This window comes from Eptatretus burgeri, chromosome 8 (genome assembly GCF_056783735.1).
Source record: "Eptatretus burgeri isolate ZD-2024b chromosome 8, Ebu_testis_v1, whole genome shotgun sequence".
NCBI classification, from domain to species: Eukaryota; Metazoa; Chordata; class Myxini; order Myxiniformes; family Myxinidae; genus Eptatretus; species Eptatretus burgeri.
In genome coordinates, this window is record NC_140968.1 from 11338950 (window position 1) to 11355262 (window position 16313).

The window sequence follows — 16313 nt, forward strand, 5'->3', positions numbered from 1 at the left end:
GATATATGTATATAGATGTGTATATATATATATATATTGTTACGGCTGTGGAAATTCGCAAACCACCATTCAGGTTCCCCAGAGATCAGTTATTTCGATAAGTGTGTGTTCCAGATTAGATTTCCCCACCAATGTATAAAGGGATTTATTTGTGTGCCGGGGCTGTGAATCTTTGAGTTGGCCGTTATTCTGTTCTGTCTTTTATTTCAAACAAACAACATCTCTACAACCATGCCACCTCCACCACAACGCCAACAAACTCCACAACCATGCCACCTCCACCACAACGCCACAAAGTCTACAACCACGGCATCTCCACAAACAAAACCAGAAGAACGACCCTCCTCTACAAACAAAAATAACAACTCCCGCCCCGATATTCTGGGACGAAAACAGGATTGACGGTTGGGGCGGGTCCCTCACAACGGGGTAAACAGGGATGGCGGTTACTAAAAGTATGCAAACTCGATCACTCCTGGGATTTTCCCCCGCGCGCCGGGAAGGGAGGGGCGAACGCCCCGGACCCGATAAAAAGCCGCGTTGGGACGCCAAGAAAGCAGTTGAGTTGAAAGCGGGAGTTGAGTTGAAAGAGGAATTGAGTTGAAAGAGGAGTTGAGTTGAAAGCGTCAGTTGAGTTGGAGAGAGGAGTTGGTCGGAGTTGTTGGTCGGTGGAGTTGAGTTCGTTGGAGTCGTCGGGAAGGCGGCCGTGGAAAGTCGGACGCGCTGCCAGGTCCTTGAACAACCAAGTCAGGGAGACGGCTGTGGAAAGTCAGGCGCGCTGCCAGGCCCTGGACCAACCAAGTCAGGGAGACGGCTGTGGAAAGTCAGGCGCGCTGCCAGGCCCTGGACCAACCAAGTCAGGGAGACGGCTGTGGAAAGTCAGGCGCGCTGCCAGGCCCTGGACCAACCAAGCCGCCATAACAACCGCTGCCGCATTGGCAACGAGCCAGCGAGAAACAAATACCCAGAGTCACCGAACAAAAGCCCATCGAGTCGCCACCAGGGCGGCGAGGTAACCTGCCCGGCCTCTCGGAGCCTTTCGGTCATCCCAGCTCTGAGGAATATTAAAGGCTTACGAGCCCGAGCCTTTTCTTTCTTGGGTTTTTGTATGAAAGTCTGCGGCGCCTTGTCTCTAAGTAGAATTGTGAGTAAGTACGTGCTTGTACATTCCGAATAGAACTCGGCTGTAGGATTTTGCTCGTGTCTTGTCCCCATTCCCCCATTGACTGCTTACGTGCCGAGTGTGAAAATAAATCCCCCATTGTTGAACGTTAACCTGCTCATTGTGTCCCTTCCTGTATTGACTGCCACGGTGCGCTCGGGAAATTAACTGGCTTTTAAGGCCGATAAAAGTGATCATTTGGTCTGACAGGATTTGGCGATTTATAACCGCTCGGCTTCGCATATGGAACGAGCTGCTGAAGCGGTTCGTTTTCGTGCAGGTCCCGTCGAGGTGTAAACTCCAAGCATTTCTGTCCGCGCGAATAATTAGGTACATCGATAATTCGGCGATCGACCCTGTAGCGTGTGGACAGAATAATTGGCTAGTTTATGATGCGTTAAGGCATCCATGACTGGATTTCGGGGTTGGTCTGGAAAGTCACGACTGGATTGCGGCCTTCGGTGGGTGCGCGACCGCGATTTGGCGAGAACGGTCATCCGCACGCCGAATGCGGCGGAAACCCGTAACAATATTGTTATGGTTGTGGAAATTCGCAAACCACCATTCAGGTCCCGGAGGTGAGATATCTCTGTAAGTGCATGTGTAGTTAGCCCAAACCCGTTGTATAGAGGGAATTTATGTGATCCATCCGGGCTGTGACGCTTTGAGTTAGCCATTTTTTCTGTTCTATCTTTTATTTCAAACAAACAGCATCTCAACAACCACGCCATCCCCACCACAGCGCCAACCACACTACAACCACGCCACCTCCACCATCAACGCTACCACATCTTCGCCACTCGCCATTCAGTAGGCCCTGTGCGGTTAGATCTCTGGGAACAAACAAAAACCAACAACTATGCTCGGGGGTTTTCCCGCAAGTTTTTCCCGTCGAGGTTCTCTGCGCTCGGTGTGGAGGAGGGGCGATGCAGGGGTCAAAGGTGAGAAAAGGTGGGGGCCTCTTTTTGGAGGAATAATTCCCTGGCTGTGAGCCAAGACTGATTCCCCCGGCCCCCGCACAGCGCAGCGCAGGGTGGAGGGAAAGCGAGAAGTCACGCCCCCCTTCGAGAGGCTTCTCCAAGAAGGTCGAAGGGAGGCGGGGCCGAAAACGGGGTGGAGCGAAGGGCGGAGCCCCGCGCAACAAAATGCGGACAGAACGGACCTCGAGAGTGGTTGGTCAAGAGTTGGTTGGTCGAGAATTTGAGTGAGTGGTTGGTCTTCATGGTCGTCTTCTGGTTCGAGTCGCGAGCTTGTTGTTCCTGCCTTGCTTCGTTGACCCGTGCGCGAGCGCTGAAAACAGCGCCGAACAAACCCCGTCCGTTTCCCCAAAACCCCGTCTGTACCGTCGAGCGGACCACACGAGCGACACGTGGCACGAGCTCGCGGAGCACGCCGGAGGGGCTCGGAGTTGCGGTCGCAAAAGGAGGACTCGACGTGATCAGGAAAGTCGCACTTCCATTTTCTTTTGGGGTTTGGTGTAAACGTGTGTGTGTGGCGCCAGTCTGGTGAAGTAAAACTGTTAAGTGTTGCCGTGTGCTCGCGTAGTCGGTCGTAGCTCTGCATTGTTGTTGTTTTTTTAAATTGCTTTATGTGCATTCTGATTCTGTTTGACTATACGGGTGCTTTGTGCCTGTGTCTGTGTGAATAAAGTGCTTGCATGTTGAATTGTTCCCCGTTTCGCTGCGTCCTTTTCTTTGTTTGAATCTCCATCTTGCTTCACGTAACGGGTTAGTCGTGGGCTTAATACGCCCGATAATTAATCTGAACCGTCGAGGCCGACTATAACACCGCTCGGTTATCCCGATAGTACGGAACGGACCGCTTAAGTGGCCCGTGTCCGGAGTCGACCTGCGGCGAGGTGCGATCGCCCGGTTTACCATCCGCGTAGGTACTTAGGTAGGTCGAGTTTGGCGAACAACCCTATCCCACGCGGATGGCCGATTGGCACGATCGTGGTGAGGCCGAAAGGCCCACCCGTGACTAGCTCCCGGCGTTAGTCTGAGAGGGTCACGTCAGAATTGTCCGTCCGGTGGGCGACATGCCGCGATTCGAGTCACGTGGCCGATCGCACGCCGGTGGGCGCAAATTCGCAACACTGGTGTCAGAGCGGGAAAACAAACTCTCCTGTCTCCAGCTAAATTCACGGGAATCGGTCCAGGGGTGAGAGGAGCGACCCCCGATTCCCTCCAAATTACGTGCAATTAAAATTAACCCCTTACGAGAAATAAGATGGAGTCTCAAGGCGGGCGGGTGCCGGGGGTATTAAAAATGTATATGTGTAGTAATGTAGGATCCATGGCCCAGGATGAGAACCCCGTGCAGGAAATGCTTTTTGTGCAACACGAACTCCCCCAACTGAACCCAGAGCCCGAAATAGGTGCGGCGGCAGCCACGGTGTATGACACCTCCCCTCTCCCTCTCCACCTAAACCCCCCGATCCTGGCCGAATCGGCTCAGCTGAGTGCACCCGACATGGCCCAGCTATGCGCCATGCTGGCGGCAAAGAATGCGAACATAAACAGCAAAATAGATGGAGTGAACAAGCAGATGGATACAAGCACGAATGAAATAAAAACAAATGTGTGCAGGATGAATAAACAAATGAACGAAATGAAAACGAAAATGGAAACAAACACAAACGAAATGAAAGTAAATGCGCAAGGAATGAAGGAAGAAATAAAGGAACTGCGGGGTGAGATGCAGCAAATAGGCCGAAGCCTGCAGGCGGGCATGAAGGCGACAACGGTGGAGCTCAAAATGGCGACGCCACGTGTGGGGACGAACGAGCTGGGAGGGGGTGCAACGGTTTTCAGGCCCGCGGTGGAGGCGGGTAAGGACAAATTAATTCGGGAGACGTGTTGGGCGAGGGTCGTGACGGAAAAAGTGACGGTGACCGAGAGGGAAAAATTAAATGGGGAGACCGAAACGTGTGAGAAGAGACACGAGGTGACGACAGAAAGAATAAAATGTATAGAGACACGGGAGATAGAGGATGAATTGCATGGGGATAGAGACGCGCACACACACACACACACACACACACACACGGAGGTAATGGAGGATAATGGGGGTGAGCTCGCAGAACGTGTAGGGACCCGGTGCAGGCAGTTGGATAGCCTCCTCCAGGAACGAGGGGAGGGAGGATGCCCCCTTGAGGTGATTCACGACCAGATGGGTTCGGTTGTGCTTTGCGGGGTCGAGGGGAGGAGTGCTGCGAACGGGTGCACGGAGAGCTTGGGGGGTATAGAGGCCCCGGAAACCTTTGGGGTGGCACAAATCCCCAGTGTGGTTGTCCCTGTGTGTGTGGTGTAAGGGGCGAGTGCCCCCGTGTGTGTGAGTAAAATGGTGTGCGAGGCTGCGAGTGGGCCGAAGTGCGTGCCTCCCAGCACTCCGTGTGTGAGTGGAAACCCGTGTATGAGTGAGACACCACGGGCGAGTGCCCCCGCGTGTGTGAGTGGTATGGTGTGTGCAAGGGAAATGGCACGAGTGAGTGAACGGCCGAGTGTGAGGGAGACAGCGTGTGTAAGGTCGCTGTGTGTGAGGGAGATAATGGTGGACATGCGTGAGCATGCAGCCGCGTCTCCCGGGGTGAGTGTAATGGTGAGGTGTGTTAGCGTCGTAACACGTTGGAGTGCGTGTATCGAATGGAGACGACGACGGCGACAGAGGGACAAAAGCCGGGTAGCGGCTGTAGAGGTTTTGAGCACCGCGCCAGGTTCACCCAGCAGCGAGCGCGAGGTCCGTGCTGTGCAACGCACGAGGCCGTCACGTACTCGCTTGCGGGAGTGAAGCCCGGTCCGGAAATACCAGCGGTGGATGTTGCCGATCCCACGGACGGACAAAGTTTAGGCAGGTAAACGGATTTGGACCGGATGGGTTCTCCACGCGGGCGTGTGTGTTAAGCTCCAACGGGCAGAGCACATGTGTCCGCGTGGGAAACCCCTCGAGACGTGAGGCTTGTGTTTTTTTTATGCGCCGGGTGGCGTCATGGCACGTGTGGTTGGAATCCGGCAGGAGGGTGAATCCCTGCCGGATGGTACTGTCCAAGAGGGACGAGGGACGCGAACAGCTGCCATGACGTCACGCCACAGGTGCGCGGCTGTGAATTGCCGTGCTGGTGCACAGGTTGCGAGTTGCCGCGCTGGTGCTGCGCAATAAAAAAAGAAAAAAAAAACCAAGCCTCGCTTTCGGGTGAACAGGATTCTTGGGCAGGGTGTGGATGATCCCCTTGGCCAGGGCACAGGATGAAACTAGTTAGGGGGGAGGGTTAGCTTAGTTAGACCGGTCTCATGGGGCAGGGGTAAGTCCTCATGGGGCCCGTGGAATGGATTAGGTAGAGGGATTTTAATTGAGATTTAGGATGGGGATATGGGAATTGATTTTTGCATTTGGGGACAGTGACAGACTTTTGGATGTGTAGAGGGGACGTAGCTTAGCTACGTGTGTTAAAAGGAACGTGCTGTAGTGTAAGGGACGACGTGGGAGCACTAGTTAGTTAGAGGAGGTAGTTAGAAGGATGGGAGAGTTCAGCGGTGTGTGTGTTAAAGAGTTGGTGAGTTGTGTGGGGACATGTAGAGTGAGTGAGGCTAGCGGGTCTGTGAATGGAGCGAATGTGGAATGCATGGTGCGATGAGTGATTGGGGGGAGGAGTGACTCCTGCCCAAGGGACCCCGGGGTCAGTGTAGAGTGAGTTAGGGGGTTAGTTAAATTGAGAAAATGGAGGTCGTTTTGTTGTTGGTGGGAATGTAGGCGCGAAACCCATTTGGAGGGGTGCAGGAGCCCTGTTGACGGGCTGGGAGCGTGGCTGCGAAAGGTGAGTATCGCTGAGTGGGTACCCCGGGCACCAGGCTAGACGGCCGTAGTACGCCAAGGGCCCATGGGGGGCCGGGATAGCGTAGTGGGCACGGGTGCGCCCGCATGGTGCGGGGGCCTGGGGCGCCATTAGCCGCGTGGGCAGTGTTGTGGGCATGGGTGACCCTCGGAAAGGGGCCCGGGAAGCCAGCCTGCCACGTGAGTGTTTCAGCGGAGTCGCCATGGGGGGCACTCCCCGGTGTTTAGGGAGCTGGTAGGCTCGGAGGCAGTGTAGTGCCCGGGGGTGCCATAGCTGGAGGATCGGAAGAGGGTCGTGCCTGCCAAGGGGAGCCACGCGTCCCAGCCATGAGACCGTGTGAGGGCACGGGAAGAAAATTGGGGGGCGAGGCCCGAAATTTGAGAGGACACCAACACAGGCGACGGGAATCTGGGTTGTTAAAACCAATAGTTTAAGGGCGAGGCGCTTGTTGAAAGCCCCGGGGTAGTTTAAAGGTAAATGGTTAGGGTAGATTAGGAAGTGTACCCCTCCGCACCATCCATCCCTTCGCTCTCGTTGTGGACCGCTGGACCCACTTTGGGTTAGATCGCTGAAGTCTGGGGAGGCCATCCTGAGGCTTAGATTGGGCCTCGACACAAGACGCGAGCCCTCCCTCATTCCCCTCCGGGAAGGGAACGTAGGGGTTGGGAGTAGGCTAGGTGACGAGATAGGTTAGCCGAACAAGGACAGTAAAGGGGGTTAGGGAAGTATAAAATAAAAACAACAACAAAAAAATAAGTTGCGGCTAAATTGGGTTTGACAAATAAAGTGAGTGGGTATGCACAGTGACAGGCAAAGGCGATAGGTGGGAGGGAGACAGGTAGGTAGGTCTGAGCCCGCCTTCTGAGTGGCCAGCACCACCGCACTCCCTCCACCAACCTTCATCTCAAGGCGAAAGGCAGGCCAGCTTCATCTGCTGGCTGTGTTGCTTCAAGGCCTGTGCCGGCCAACTTCATCGGCAGCTGTGGTTTTGCTGCAAGGCCTGTACCGGCCGTATCGTCTGCAGCTGTTTTCTGAAAGGCCTCTGCCGGCCAACTTCAATCGGCCGGCTGTGTTTTGCTGCGAGGCCTGTACCGGCCGGATCGTCTGCAGCTGTTTTCTGCAAGGCCTGTGCCGGTCGGATCATCTGCCCGCTGTGTTTGCCTGCAGCGGCCCTGTTCTGCCGGCTTTGTATGCCTGTCCACCTTTGCCATTCCATGCCCACTGCCCTGTTCACCAGCCCCATTCAATTTTGCTTTGCCCCCCCCCCCCTTGTTCATTTCCATGCGCGCCGGGATCATCGTAAAAGTTTGCAAGCTGGGAGAACTGTCCTGTTGGCAGCTACAACACGGGCCTGCAGTGGCGGCCCATGCGCCGGTTCTCTGTTGACTCTTCTTTTTCCTGCAGAGTCCATTGATCCTGGGCCATGGTTTAGTGTAATATTTGTAAGTTAAGATGTAGTGTAAATATGAGTGCGCCCCCGGCATGTCTGTCTTAGCGCCGGCAATTTTATTTAAGTTGTCCGTATGAGTGTGTTTGTTTAGTTAATTACTCAGCCCTCAGGTTATTTATTTTGGGGACACGAATACCATGAATGTCGCACTCAGGGATCCGTACTAGGGGAGAACTACACATGATGGCACACGAGAATTTGACGACTCGGGATGAGTCTGTAAAAAGGGGAGGGGGTAGTGTTATGGTTGTTGAAATTCGCAAACCACCATTCAGGTCCCGTAGGTGAGATATCTCTGTAAGTACATGTGTAGTTAGCCCAAACCTGTTGTATAGAGGGAATTTATGTGATCCATCCGGGCTGTGACGCTTTGAGTTAGCCATTTTTTCTGTTCTATCTTTTATTTCAAACAAACAGCATCTCAACAACCATGCCATCCCCACCAGAACGCCAACCACACTACAACCACGCCACCTCCACCATCAACACTACCACATCTTCGCCACTGGCCATTCAGTAGGCCCTGTGCGGTTACGATCTCCGGGAACAAACAAAAACCAACAACTATGCTCGGGGGGTTTCCCGCCTCTTTTTCCAGTCGAGGTTCTCCGCGCTCGGTGTGGAGGAGGGGCGATGCAGGGGTCAAAGGTAAGAAAAGGTGGGGGCCTCTTTTTGGGGGAATAATTCCCTGGCTCTGAGCCAAGACTGATTCCCCCGGCCCCCGCACGGCGCGGGGTGGAGGGAAAGCGAGAGGTCACGCCCCCCTTCGAGAGGCTTCTCCAAGAAGCTCGAAGGGAGGCGGGGCCGAAAACGGGGCGGAGCCCCACGCTACAAAAGGCGGACAGGACGGACCTCGAGAGTGGTTGGTCAAGAGTTGGTTGGTCGAGAGTTGGAGTGAGTGGTTGGTCGAGGGTTGGTCTTCATGGTCGTCTTCTGGTTCGAGTCGCGAGCTTGTTGTTCCTGCCTTCCTTCGTTGACCCATGCGTGAGCGCGGAAAACAGCGCCGAACAAACCACGTCCGTTTCCCCAAAACCCCGTCTGTACCGTCGAGTGGACCACACGAGCGACATCCGGCACGAGCTCGCGGAGCATGCCGGAGGGGCTCGGAGTTGCGGTCGCAAAAGGAGGACTCGACGCGATCAGGAAAGTCGCACTTCCATTTTCTTTTGGGGTTTGGTGTAAACGTGTGTGTGTGGCGCCAGTCTGGTGAAGTAAAACTGTTAAGTGTTGCCGTGTGCTCGCGTAGTCGGTCGTAGCTCTGCATTGTTGTTGTTTTTTTAAATTGCTTTATGTGCATTCTGATTCTGTTTGACTATACGGGTGCTTTGTGCCTGTGTCTGTGTGAATAAAGTGCTTGCATGTTGAATTGTTCCCCGTTTTGCTGCGTCCTTTCCTTTGTTTGAATCTCCATCTTGCTTCACGTAACGAGTTACTCATGGGCTTAATACGCCCGATAATTAATCGGAACCGTCGAGGCCGACAATAACACCGCTCGGTTATCCCGATAGTACGGAACGGACCGCTTAAGCGGCCCGTGTCCGGAGTCGACCTGCGGCGAGGTGCGATCGCCCGGTCTACCATCCGCGTGGGTACTTTGGTAGGTCGAGTTTGGCGAACAACCCTATCCCACGCGGGTGGCCGATTTGCACAATCGTGGTGAGGCCGAAAGGCCCACCCGTGACTAGCTCCCGGCGTTAGTCCGAGAGGGTCACGACAGAATTGTCCGTCCGGTGGGCGACGTGCCGCGATTCGAGTCACGTGGTCGATCGCACGCCGGCGGGCGCAAATTCGCAACTATATATGTATGTATGTATGTGTGTGTGTATATATATATATATATATATATATATATATATATATATATATATATATATATATATATATATGTATATATATATATATATGTATATATATATATATATATATATATATATATATATATATATGTATATATATATATATATATATGTATGTATATATATATATATATATATGTATATATATATATATATATATATATATATATATGTATGTATATATATATATATATATATATATATATATATATATATATATATATATATATATGTATGTATATATATATATATGTATATATATATATATATATATATGTATATATATATATATATATATATATATATATATATATATGTATATATATATATGTATATATATATATATATATATATATATATATATATATATATATATATATATATATATGTATATATATATATATATATGTATATATATATATATATATATATATATATATATATATATATATATATATATATATATATATATATATATATATATATATATATATATATATATTCTGAAGAGTTACCAATGCTATCAGAGCCATTTGTCTGTCTGTGTGAATCGCCATTTTTCTCAGAGACAGCTGAATGGATCTTCATCAGACTCTCAAGAGTTTCATCCGTCAGTATCAGGGAGTGTTTTAGGCAAAACAACTTTTGAAAATTTGGAAGAAAAAAAAGTTCGTTTTTAAGTTTTTAAAATAAATCACTCCATAGTGCCTATGCCTTTGTAACTATGTGAAAGGTAACAAAATAATCCCTGACCCCATTCCTTAGTGGGTATAGGGAAGTGTTTTAGCCCCACATAAAAAAAAACAAATTGACCCGGCAACACCGGGTACCCCTGCTGGTATGAGATAAAACCTTACTTCTCAGAATTTACAAATTCAAATTGTTTTCAGAAAAATGATTGTTTTCAGCTTTTTTTTACAAAGTTTTTTTTTTTATATCAAACAATTGATATTGGATTTTTCAATTCAATCTTGATACCATCTATTTCTATACGATAAGAGAGCCATTTGTGTGTCTGTGTGTCATCATTTTTCTCAGAGATGGCCTAACGGATCGTCATCAAACTCTCAGAGGTTCATCAGTGAGTGCCGGGGAGTTGTCAAGGCAAAATGTTTCAGAAATTTTTGAAAAAAACAAAAATTTGATTTTGTTTTTTTAATCACTTTGTAGTGCCTAAGACCTTGTAGCTGTGTGAAAGGTAATATTAATTGATCCCCGACACCATTCCTTCGTGGGTGTAGGGAAGTGTTTTCGGCCCCCCACAAAAAAAAATAATAATAATAATAACAGCTCAGTACCCCAGCTTGTTTATGAAATTTGATCAAATGTTGTCCCTTGTAGAAATAAATTCACATGAAAGGTTGCATTCACCTTGAGGTATTTCTTGCGATTGAGATACATCAAAACGGTTGCTCGAAATCTGATCAGGCCTCTCCGTAGGCATTGGTACCTCCGCCTGCGTTTTCACACCGTGTCTACAATTAATTGATTAATAGCTCACAAGCACTTGCAGCACATATACATCAATTACCTAGAACAGCATTAATATGTTATAGTGAGAAACTTCGTACAATTTGACTCTGTCATACTTCCCAGCTGAATCTGGTTATTGCATACCGGCATTGAAACCCCCGAACTTGGGCTTGGAGTAGGATGACCTTTTTGCGGAGGTCAGCATAGCGTCGCTGAGTCTGGTAAGCCCGAATGTGCTTTTGCAGAGTAGTTGCAGCTTGGGTAATTAACCGTTCCCGCCTTCTCTCAAGCACCAGGTACAACCGCTCTTTCAGGAAGACCTAGACCAGCAGACAGTATGAGAACTTTTCAGGAATTTTTCTATAATATGAACTTTATTTTACAATCAGACAACCTCTATTTTTATGAGTATTCTACTTACAGCAACTAGCTATCTTGGAAAAAAATTGAACTCAATAAGAACAGGGAGAAACATTAATTTGTAGAGTTCTAGCGCGCGCACGCACGCACGCACGCACGCACGCACGCACGCACGCATGCACACACACAGTATTTAATTGCTCAAATAGGACAGGAGAGCAACCAGAAAATTGGAAATTAGTGACTATAGTACTAGTATTCCAGAAAACATCAAGAGGACAACATGTCGATAAAAGTGAGCCAGAACCAAGACGAGACAGCAGGTTCTTGATAAGAGAGAAATGGGTATGTGGAATTGTTTTGTTTGGCAGGGAGAGTCTGCTCCCAGTTCAAAATGTGATTTCATAAATGTCACAAAAATAGATAGGAAAAAAGCTCCGACACAAGTTAGCATGTAGGAATGTGCATGTGTTTGGCTGCATTCAGAGCATGTGGTTATGCCGGGCTGCAGGTTAGCTTATGCTTGTACTCAGGTGCATGGGATTGTGTAGGTTGAATGTGCCGTCCACAAGTTATACCCTTTCTCCAATCACATTTTGCCCCACCCCTCTCTGACATCCTCCCCACCCTCAACTATGCAACTACCTATTCGTCTTACAACACTTTGGATGTTAAGGATGACTCTATCCCATGCTTTCAAGGTGGGCCAGGAATACACTTATCAGGCTCATCCTGGTATAGCTCCTTCGATACCGATAGCAATGCATAAGCTCTCAAGTGCAGGGAATACTTCGGCTCAAAATCTGGATTTGATGGAGTCATTCAAAGCAAAGTTGCTGGATAGTCCTCAATCTCACCTGCACTATGGTTTGAATGTGGCATCATTATTCTTCTGTTGGACATCTTAATCTTATAGAATTATTTTTTTTAATTATGAGTTCACTTTCAGTGGAGACATCTCTACAGAGTACAGCCATGCATACCCGTGTGATGCCGATTTGATATAGTTCCCCCGGGCTATGCTCACATAGAGCACGGAGAATGACGATGCAGTTGTTATGATCTGTCTGCTTCAAGTTCTGGATTCCTGTCAGCAATTTGTACCTGCACACAGGAAAGGGCTCAAATGACGGACTGTGACAAACGATATTCAAAGTAAAAGGTTAGTATTCAAAGGACAAGCCATCTGCCGCCACAATATTCAATCAGTAGTTTCCTCCTGCACGTGTAGGTATCCTCAGTTCAATGAGGACAAATCCCCTGCTTTATATTTTACAAGAAGGTACAAGAACTATGAATGACTTGTCATGAATGTTTGACTCAACATGAGTGTCCAATGTTTTATGAATAACTAGCAGAGTACCCACCCTATGGGCGATCATATTCTAAGCATGCAACATGTGCTTCTGTCACATACCTTTATATGGATGGTATATAGAGAACTGACAGCTGCCTCAATTGCTCCCAAATATAAAAAAATAAACAAGAAAAAGAGCAATCAGAGATTGCAGACCCTCGCCGGGACTTGTTTTCCGTGGTGTTTGTGCACTGGTGTGTTACGTAATTAATAAACATGTAATTAGAACTGCCACTTTATAACTGGTACCACGATGTCCCGCTTTGATCGGACACGTGAACCTGACCCATGACATTATTATTCAATTGAATTTAGAATGGGATTGAAATAAATTCAATTCAAATCAAATGGAAGACCAAATAGGTACAGTCCTGGATTGGATTAATCAGAAGGAACCCGAACAAGCAAAAAGCAAAGATGAAGTCATCAGGAGGAACCTGGATAGGATTCACATTTCAGCTGATACTCCTCTCCCCTCAAACCCATCCAGGCACAGCCAAGTGAGCCTTATTCAAAAAAAATATAATTTTTTTTTAAACATTAAGAACACAGAATAAAAATATTAAATAATTCTAGCTGCCAGACCATGCATCCAATCAAGTTGAAATTTAAAACATGTATTCCATATCATTACTCGATCATAATTGTAAAGCTTCACATCGATTGATGAAGCGATTCCAGAGAAAACATTATTTAATATTTTTCTTCAATCCAATATGGCTGCCACACAATGTGACCTATCAATTATTCCTTAAACTTGTACACCCATGCCTTGGGGAATATTTGTGTGAAGTTTCCCCTCGATCCGTCCAGCCGTTCTGAAGAAGATTTTTTATAGGTGTTCAGGTAAATCCAATATGGCTGCCAAACCATGTGACCTATGACTTCATATGTAGTGAATCTTTTGTTCCTCATGGAAAGGCAGTCATACATGTAAATTTGTGCTTTGATCTGTTCAGCCATTTCAGAGAAGAAGACCTTTGAATGTTGTTTTTTGTTGTTATTGTGAAACAATATGGCTGCCAAATAACATGACCAATGATGTCATCAATTTGTTTTTTCTGTGGACAATTTTATCCCAAGATAACCCTCAATATTTTTCATACTGATCGGATATAGTGTTCTACATATTCAATTATGATGTCATAATTAAGGCACCGATAACATCATAAATTAAAAAAAATTACACTTATTCCCCATGAGGAGTACTTGTCATGTGCCAAGTTTCAATTTTTTCCTTAGTGCGGTTTCAGAGATACAGAGGTCCAAAGTTTTTTTACGTTTTTCCAACATGGTTGCCACACGATGTGACCTGATGTCATAATTATCATAACAACATTCTGCACGAGTAGTCGCTCCGATGGTGAAAATTTTGTCTCAATCCAAAAACCGGTTACGCAGAAAATCACTAAAATTCTGTGCAAACAAACAAACAAACAAACAGACAGACAGAGACAGACAAACGGACCCAAATGGAATGGCTTCTCCTCCGGCGAGGGTGATAACCTGGATTTCGTGCATGAAGCAAAAACATACTTACTGCTGATAATTCAAAACACCTCACTGCACTGGAAAACGTGGGGACAGGAATACTGTAATGTAAATGGTGGGGACTTGTAATACCCTCCACCACCTACAGGTGGCACTACACGATACACATTTACATGGAGAATTTGACTCCCCTCCCCACACTCCCTCCAAGACCACTATTAAAGATAAAAAAACATCCCGAAACATGAATTGGGGTCATGCTGATCCTACGTAGCAAGTCTGGATGTAATCGGCCCAGAACTGTAGAATGAGTCGCGTGACAAACAAAGAGACAAGCACCGGTCTGTGAATTATCGTAAGGATGCATTCCGTTCCAACCTCGCACATCATTATCGTACCATATAAAACACAATGTGTGTTTGTGTGTTTGTTTGTGTGATGTCTGTCCCCCTTCAAAAGGACGATTTGCGAAGGGTTTTAAAGGCAAATCTTTTAACACGACTGTTTGTTCACAACGGTCTCTTTTTCAGGAGGAAAAAAAAAAACTCGACTTGCCGGGAGGCGACGATGGTTCGCGGCCATTATTGAACAATGCCACGATAGGTACAATTGAGTTAGTGGAAGCTTTTGAGGAAGCCCTGCCGTAAAAACCGATCTCTTCCATCAAAATTGACCAAATCAAATCGGATTTTTATATGTTGTACTTATGGACATTACGCACAGCTTCTAGGAAATGAAATTGCGAGAAAAAAAAATGCATTCTGTTCCAACCTCACACAGACACAACGAAAATAGTGGTCACTGCTGGCGCCCACGAACCAAAAAACATTTTCCATTAAAGAGTAATTTCGTCTTTTCTTTTGGAAATGTAAACGGTGACTTGCAACCGGCCCTCAATGGCGGTGTACAGAAGCGTTTTTTTTTAAAAAACACAACAAATACAAGGTGCAGGGAGGTGACATTCGCTGCACGTGCTGAGAAATGCATGCAGAGTAAACCGAGTGTTCATTTACACACATGCGATGTCTAATAAATAAAGATATAAACAAACCTGACGCTAGGCCGAGGCTTTAGGCTTTGGCATGTTCATGAGGCCGTACCCTCAAAATGAAAGGCCCAGAAGATAAAGAAAATAGGGTAACATTTGCACATGTAGTTTTAAAATAATGCTTTTTCTTGCTCCAAAACATCATATCTTGAATAAAATTATTCCAACATGTCATTTTTGATGGGCTTTTATACTAGTAAAAAATATAAAACTGCTTCACAAGATGTTTAATGTCAGCATCAAACTAGGCATTTGAAAACATAGTATTTGTAAACTAGAAAAGCACTCGGTAGAGTGCATACCTCCGCCAGGCTGAACAGTTTACGTTTTGTATCCAGCGATAGGCCGGATCTGGATCCAGACCTGAACCCAAATCTAATCGGCTTGTTCTTGTCACATAACCAACTCGTCCATCTGGCTTTGTCATAGCTCGTCCACAACGTTTTGAGATACCATGCAATCTATCGATATTCGTGCTGTCTCTCAATGGTGAAGAATCACTTATAAAAATCTCGGATTCTGATTTGGATCTTTACCAAAATCAAATCAATTCATCCTTGTCACACACCGAACCGACCCATCAAACTTCGTCCAAATCCATCCACAACTTTTTTGAGATATCCTGCTCACAGACAGACAGACAGACAGACAGACAGGGGTGAAAATATAACATCTGCCCACCTGAGGTTACGGAGGAAATAAACAAATAAAATAAATTCTGCTCTACAATATCGTAAACCCTCATCTGCACAGCTCGGATGAAATGACTCAAATAATTTCATTAAGCTTCAACTACTGTCAATGTCCCCTGAATCGAAATAGTTGTTTTTTTTCTCAACTTATGTTATCTAAACATGAACCGACAATTAATTTGAATTTCATCCACTATTGCTGGACCAATTAGATTAAAAAAACAAGCTCAAATGAGCTAAGATCCTCGTCCTCTTAATGATGACGTCATAAAAACGAATATGACATCATTGTGATGTATCAGGTTTGCGATAAATTATCTGTGCTAATGCCCGGCTTGATTCCCGCAAACAAAATTCATACAGCTTGCCTAGTTTCGGAGATAATGGCATAGGCGATTTCCATTGGCGGCGAGATTATGACGTCAACTTTTTTTCTCGGAAGAATTTCTAAAATCGGAGATGGTTACTGCCTGCGCGTGGGCTTTCTGCATATACATGGCAAGTTTCACGAAGATCCGATGAAAACTCTGGGTTGTGAAACAAAAAATGTCAAAAAACAGGAATGACGTCATAAAAATTGATATGACGTCATA

General features: G+C 46.9%; 1 protein-coding gene across 8 annotated transcripts in view; it reads right to left on the minus strand.

The window, feature by feature from the left end:
• MYO15A (myosin XVA) overlaps positions 1–16313 on the minus strand; it is a 374107-nt gene that overhangs the window by 143033 nt on the left and 214761 nt on the right. For all 8 annotated transcript variants that reach the window (XR_015060712.1, XM_085890857.1, XM_085890855.1 and 5 more), the window contains 3 exons: positions 12116–12236; positions 10917–11092; positions 10671–10755 (listed from right to left, as the gene is read on the minus strand). Coding sequence is in view for 7 of the 8 variants with exons in the window: in XM_085890857.1 (XP_085746983.1) it covers positions 10671–10755; positions 10917–11092; positions 12116–12236 (382 nt within the window). In the remaining variant the exon portion in view is untranslated. The remainder of the gene's footprint in view (positions 1–10670; positions 10756–10916; positions 11093–12115; positions 12237–16313) is intronic.